Source organism: Fukomys damarensis, unplaced genomic scaffold, assembly GCF_012274545.1.
Source record: "Fukomys damarensis isolate Sample0158 unplaced genomic scaffold, DMR_v1.0_HiC HiC_scaffold_34, whole genome shotgun sequence".
Classification (NCBI taxonomy): Eukaryota; Metazoa; Chordata; class Mammalia; order Rodentia; family Bathyergidae; genus Fukomys; species Fukomys damarensis.
Window position 1 is genome coordinate 1,324,574 of NW_022900946.1, and position 6,355 is coordinate 1,330,928.

The window sequence follows — 6,355 nt, forward strand, 5'->3', positions numbered from 1 at the left end:
CGGATCTGCTGCGCAACGCGGCCGCTCCGCGCTGAGTCATGGCGGGGGAGGAAGCAGGGCGAGATGGAGGACTGCCCCCACCCCGGTTTGGCATCCAGCCCCGGGTGCAAAGTATTAGGGGGCTTCTTGCCTCTGCGGGGATCCCAGGAGGAGTGAGGAGGCCAGTTCGAATACTGCCCCGGGTCCCCCCGAGGGGGTGGCTCCTGTCCTGGGAGACTGGAGAGGAGGGGAAAGCCCTGAGCAGCGTTGAGGACCAGTTAACCTTTCCCTGTCTTTCCGTATTTTGTGACCTTGGTTCTGAGTCTGCAGCAGCTGCAGCCGCGCGGACAGGCATTTTTCTGGGAAGGAGTGGGATGTTTGCCTCTCCTTCAAATCCCTTTTCTGGATGTGAACGGTGGAAACGCGAACCTCACCCTTTCCTGCACCTGGGCTAGGCTTGTTCCCCTGCCCCTTACCGGCGCTTGGTTGCCCTCCTACCTTTCCACAATGCCCTTGCCCTAACGCCTTTCCTCGCCGAGATGGGAGAAGCGTGACCTTGGGGTGTCCTTGGAGGGAGCCTGAGCCAGCCGTGGGATCCCGGGTAAATTGGAAGGGCACCCCCAGTAAGTGTGTTCTAGGCACAGATCTGGTCACTGGATTACTGTTTGGTACAAAACACAGACGTTTTCTCTCTGGGCCTTTTCACATGAGGCTGTTGAGTTTTCTGTTTGTGACCTTTAAATTCTAAAACATTCTGGTTCGTTTTTGTTTCTAGGCAGAGTGACCCAATGGCAACGCGCAGGTCAGAAGGGTTCAGCTTCGACATGACCTGCCTGTCCGTGGCTTTGGCTTTTTCCTTTCCCACAGTTGCCAGTGGGCAACCCCACTCTCAGCTGGGCAACACCCAGCAGCAGACAGAGTTAGGAAAGGTACAGGCGGAGGCAGGCCTAGTACAGGGAAGTTTGGCGCAGGGAGATCTGGGGACCTGCCTGGGCAGGGGAAGTAGGGAACATTTACCCTGACCTCCACGCAAGGGGCTCTGCTCCCTGGGAGCACACGGTGAAGTCCAGCTAACCACTCCTCCCTCTTCCACTTCCTCCACCCAGGAACTTGCAACTGCCGGCACCATGCCTTACCCATACCCAGCACTGACTCCGGAACAGAAGAAGGAGCTGTCTGACATCGCTCACCGTATTGTGGCCCCGGGCAAAGGCATCCTGGCTGCAGATGAGTCCACTGGTGCGGAACAAGTAGGAGTGGTGGGGGGAGGGGGAGGGAGTGACAGGCTGGTCCCCTTATTCTGCCATTATGACCCTCCAGGGAGCATTGCCAAGCGACTGCAGTCTATTGGCACTGAGAACACAGAGGAGAACCGGCGCTTCTACCGCCAGCTGCTGCTGACTGCTGATGACCGCGTGAACCCTTGCATTGGGGGCGTCATCCTCTTCCATGAGACGCTCTACCAGAAGGCGGACGATGGGCGCCCTTTCCCCCAAGTTATCAAATCCAAGGGTGGGGTCGTTGGCATCAAGGTGAGAGGATAGGGCTGGAGATGCATCTGGGGACAAGAGGTGCAGATTAACATGAACCTTGTGTTGGAGGTCTAGAGACTTGGGTGGAGTCAGCCCCAGACTCAGGGCATCTAGCTGGCACTTCTTGTGATGCTGAGATTAAAGCCAGGGTGGTGTACGTATCAGGCAGCGAGAGGCTGAGGCAAAAGAATCAGTTTCTTTGCTCTTGTGAGGCAGGTGGCAGCACCACTGAGCTAAAAACCTTGGCCCAAGAATTGAGTGTTGAGTCCAGCCAAAGCAACTTAGTGGTTTAGCAAGTCTGCTTCAAAAAAAAAAAGAGACCCTGGATTCAATCCCCAGTTCTAGCCCCACAAAAGTTTAAAAATGTTAAAAGAAGGAAAAGCTCGGGATTTGCACCTAGGCTTGGTAGGACACTAATCACGTAACTTCAGAGGCTGAGGCAGGTGGATCCTTCCTATGAGTTCAAGGTCAGCCTGAGCTATGTAGTGAGATCCTGTCTCAAAAGAAAAGTGCAAACCATGCAAAGTCACATGAGACTGAGGGAAGTGGGGAGCTTCAGGGAAGGACAAGGTGCCAGAGATCATGGCCTTCATCCACCTCAACAGGTAGACAAGGGTGTGGTACCCCTGGCAGGAACGAATGGCGAGACCACTACCCAAGGTGAGTTCTGTGGCTCCTTCCCCTGCGAGCCCATCCTGCCAAAGGTGGTTCCTGCTTGGGTGCGAGAAAGACTAAAAGACTAGAGCCCCATGCCCCTCTCCCACACCTTCTCTTTAGGACTGGATGGGTTGTCTGAGCGCTGTGCCCAGTACAAGAAGGATGGAGCTGACTTTGCCAAGTGGCGCTGTGTACTGAAGATTGGAGAACACACTCCCTCAGCCCTTGCTATCATGGAAAATGCCAACGTTCTGGCCCGTTATGCCAGCATCTGCCAGCAGGTGGGGCTGCAGATTCCCCCTTAGGCCACTTGCCACCTGGGTTGCTTCCAGTGTGGACTCATGGGGCCTTCGACTGCCCAGATACCTGTGGTCCCCACACCCACCCAGCGCCAGGCTTATCCGAGGAACAGTGCAAGGCAGAGCAGCCCAGTGGGAATTGTGTGGGTGGGTCTGTGCAGAGCCCGCCTCCAGTAATGGCGCTGAGAGCTTTGAAGCACAGGGCCCATCTCACCGCTAAGGTTAGATCTTGGCTAATGGCTGTGGCATTCCAGATTAGGAGAGCTCCTGACTACCCTGTCCCTCCCCACAGAATGGCATCGTGCCCATCGTGGAGCCTGAGATTCTCCCTGATGGGGACCATGACTTGAAGCGCTGTCAGTATGTCACTGAGAAGGTAGGGTGTCTCTCCCTGGGTGGTGTGGTAGGGTGGACATCTGAGCCTTGGCCCTGTCCTTGTCATCCAGTACCCACCCCACTTTGGCCCTGTCCCACTCTAGGTGCTGGCTGCTGTCTACAAGGCTCTGAGTGACCACCATATCTACCTGGAAGGCACTTTGCTGAAGCCCAACATGGTCACCCCAGGCCATGCCTGCACCCAGAAGTATTCCCATGAGGAGATTGCCATGGCAACTGTCACTGCGTTGCGCCGCACAGTGCCCCCCGCTGTCACTGGTGAGCCCACCCCCTCTCCTTGGCCTCAGGGAAGTAGATGAACTAAACCCACACACCTGGGTCTCTGACTAACAGCCCTCCTTATTGCGCCTCTGTTTGCAGGGATCACCTTCCTGTCTGGAGGACAGAGCGAAGAAGAGGCATCCATCAACCTCAATGCCATCAACAAGTGTCCCCTCCTGAAGCCGTGGGCTCTGACCTTCTCCTATGGTCGGGCCCTGCAGGCTTCTGCACTAAAGGCCTGGGGAGGGAAGAAGGAGAACCTGAAGGCTGCCCAGGAGGAATATATCAAGCGAGCCTTGGTAAGGCCAGGCGCAGTGTGGGTGGGGATGGGGGAGTGGGCAGGGGCTCTGAGAAGAGACCTCACTCTGGCTCCTCTCCCTCTTAGGCCAATAGCCTTGCCTGTCAAGGAAAGTACACTCCAAGTGGCCAGGCCGGCGCTGCAGCCAGTGAGTCCCTCTTCGTCTCTAACCATGCCTACTAAGCTAAGGTTCTGAAGCTGCCCCCCAACACTCCAGGCCCCTGCACCGCTGACACTCAAGAGGGGGCCTCTTCGGGGCTCCAAGCTTTCCCATCACTCTTGCCTCCCTTGTGACTCTGGTGTGTGGTGTTGTCTGTGTACGCTAACTTCAGCACTCCTTCCAGCCCACTGCCAATAAACAATTATTTAAGGGGGTCTGATGTGTGTGTGTCTTGTGGCATCCAGGTCAGGGGTGGGCCTGAGGAGTAGCTGAGCCCAGAAGAGGAAAGAGCTCTTGTTTTGTGTTCATCTTTCCTGACAGGAAGTAGATAAAGGGGTTAGGTAGGACTTCCCTGTTCTGTTTCTTAATTCCCCAGGGCTTTGAAGAAGTTTGTGATTTTATAAATGTGTGTGTGTCTCTTTCTTTGGGGTACCGGGAATTGAACTCAGGACTTTGCACTAAGTAGGTGCACTGCCATGGAGCTAAATCCCATACATATACATATGTTAGAGCTAAATCCATATATATATATATATATATAATTTATTTTTTTTTTAAGATAGGTTCACTCTAGTTTGGGCTGGCCTCAGATATCAGAGGAGATCCTGCCTCAGCCTCCCAAGTGTTAGGTGGTGTGCATGACCACACCTGGCAAAATTCTCAAGTCATGGGAGAATGCAGTATGAGTGCACAAGTAGAAGACTACAGCCGTGGCGTGGCGCTCTTTCTTGAGTCACATTCTCACTGTGTAGTTTGTACTGGCCTTGATCTTGCCATGTAGTGGTTAACCTCAAACTTGAAATCCTCCTGTGTCAGTTTCACAAGCAACTGGGATTACAGGTGTGTGGAACCACGCTCAACTCATGGCCTCATTTTTAGACCCCAAACCCAGGTATGCAGAAGGCCCTCATGACAAAAACAAATTGACTTTTCCTCGGCCCGGCAACATAATGGTGTTCTATATGAGTAGGTGATGTTGCTCCTGGTTTATGCTTGTGGTTATTTTACTCAACACTACATTCCTTCTTGGTGGAAATAGGATGTTTAATCTATAGCTCCTTAATCTATGCTATTGAGCTATTGTTTTGTTATCCCACTACAACACAAGATGGGACTTAAGAGGGCTGGGGGATGTATCTCAGTGCTGTGCCTGCCTTGCAAGCACAAGGTCACAAGTTTGATGCCCATTACCAAAAAAAAAAAAATGTTAGTCCTATGGGTTGGAAACCTTTAAGAACTTGGAATTGTTTCCTTTACCTCCTTGAGTATAGACACAGAAGCTTGACAAGCTCAGGGTCCAGGTTAAGAACTGAGCTTCTGAGCTGGGTTCCTGGCTTTGTGGAGTACACTTGCCCATCCTGCATGAGGTCCTGTGTTCAATCACCAGCACTGAAAGGAAATATCGGTCTGTAGCTGCTGCATTTCAGGAAATCAGAATGAAAGGCTCACACTGCATGAGTTGTGCCTTGAACCTTTTCAAATCATCCAGTCAGGTGTAGCATCAACTCTACAGTAATAGCTCTTGCAGATTCTAGCCAGAACTATGTAACTGGTTAATCTCATTTCCCAAGTGGCCTGCAACCTCCTCTCCATGCTTTCCTGGTATGGGCCCTTTCCATTCTGAGCTCTCAGCAAAAAAATCTTGACTTCTGATCCTTTGAACCTGCAGGATAGAATCCCCAGTGATTCACACAATAGTTTTGAAACACCTCTCCCTCTGCACATTTGTCTGCTGCCTATAGCCAGAACCAAATCTGGTGTGGGGGTGTAAACCATGATAGAGCTTTTTGCCTAGCATTAGCAAAAACCTGGGTTCAATCCCCACAACTGGGAAAAAAATCTAGTACCCCTCCAATTTCTGGCTTTATCTGCCTAGCCTCTCAACTGGGAACAAAAATCTGAAAGCTAATAAAATTGAGGATTAGTAGAAGATGGTAGAAAGGACATTTCAAAAGGGACCCTGATGAGTCAAGGCAGAGCCAAAAAGTATTAAAAGATAATAGCTCGTAGGGCCAGGGATTTAGCTCAGTGGTTTCCGGCTCCTGCCACCAAGTTAGATCCCCGAAAAAACATTAAAAAAGATAATAGCTCATCCTCCTGCAGCAAGGACTAGGGAGGCAGGGGACTTCATAATGCCAGTTTAGGAAGTGTTGGTCTTAATTTTATGACACTGAATTCCAGAAACTAACAAGGACACACCTTTCCCGGTTCAACTCCCCGGGATCAAGAGATGGAGGAGAAAGGAAGATGGAAGAATTTACCATGTGCATTGTACCAACTCCCCATAGTGAATCTTACGTACTGCAAACATGTTATAAAAAAGCACTACACACACAAGTTCAAACTCCCAAATTTTTAGCTATGCAACCACGAAAAAGTAACTTTTAAACCCCTGCGCCAGTTTCTTAAAAAGGAATAAAACTTTCAGACAGTAGAGCTAAAAAGGCTGTAGGGGACCATTCCGGTCGGGGGATCGTGTGAGACAGGCGGGCTCCTTTCCAGCAGAGCTTCCGAGCGCCTCCCTCGCAAAGATTTCACAGCGGCAGTGGGAAGAGATTTGGGCTGGGTGTTTTCTATCCACTGAGCAAATATGTACGAATGTCTACGGTGCCAGGCCTCAGGACTGCCACTGCAACACTGAACAAGACAAAGTTGCACCCGTCAAGATTGTAGCGAGATGGGGCCGGGGATTTAGCTCAGCGGTTCGGTGGCCTGCCTTGCAAGAGCAAGGACCCGAGTTCAATCCCCGGTACCAAAAAAAAAAAAAAAAAAA

The 6,355-nt window shown here is 51.5% G+C and overlaps 1 protein-coding gene across 4 annotated transcripts in view; it reads left to right on the forward strand.

Moving 5' to 3' along the window:
* Aldoa (aldolase, fructose-bisphosphate A) overlaps window positions 1-3,797 on the forward strand; it is a 5,180-nt gene extending 1,383 nt beyond the window's left edge. For 3 of the 4 annotated variants that reach the window (XM_010617345.2, XM_010617346.3, XM_010617347.2), the window contains exons 2-9: window positions 1,086-1,218; window positions 1,300-1,511; window positions 2,117-2,171; window positions 2,289-2,449; window positions 2,760-2,843; window positions 2,947-3,121; window positions 3,224-3,423; window positions 3,510-3,797. In XM_010617345.2, the coding sequence (XP_010615647.1) occupies window positions 1,107-1,218; window positions 1,300-1,511; window positions 2,117-2,171; window positions 2,289-2,449; window positions 2,760-2,843; window positions 2,947-3,121; window positions 3,224-3,423; window positions 3,510-3,605 (1,095 nt within the window). In that variant the 5' untranslated portion in view covers window positions 1,086-1,106 and the 3' untranslated portion in view covers window positions 3,606-3,797. Of the gene's footprint in view, window positions 1-754; window positions 909-1,085; window positions 1,219-1,299; window positions 1,512-2,116; window positions 2,172-2,288; window positions 2,450-2,759; window positions 2,844-2,946; window positions 3,122-3,223; window positions 3,424-3,509 lie in introns of those variants that run through there. The other variant, XM_010617344.1, reaches the window with a different exon arrangement.
* Window positions 3,798-6,355: the final 2,558 nt, after the last annotated feature.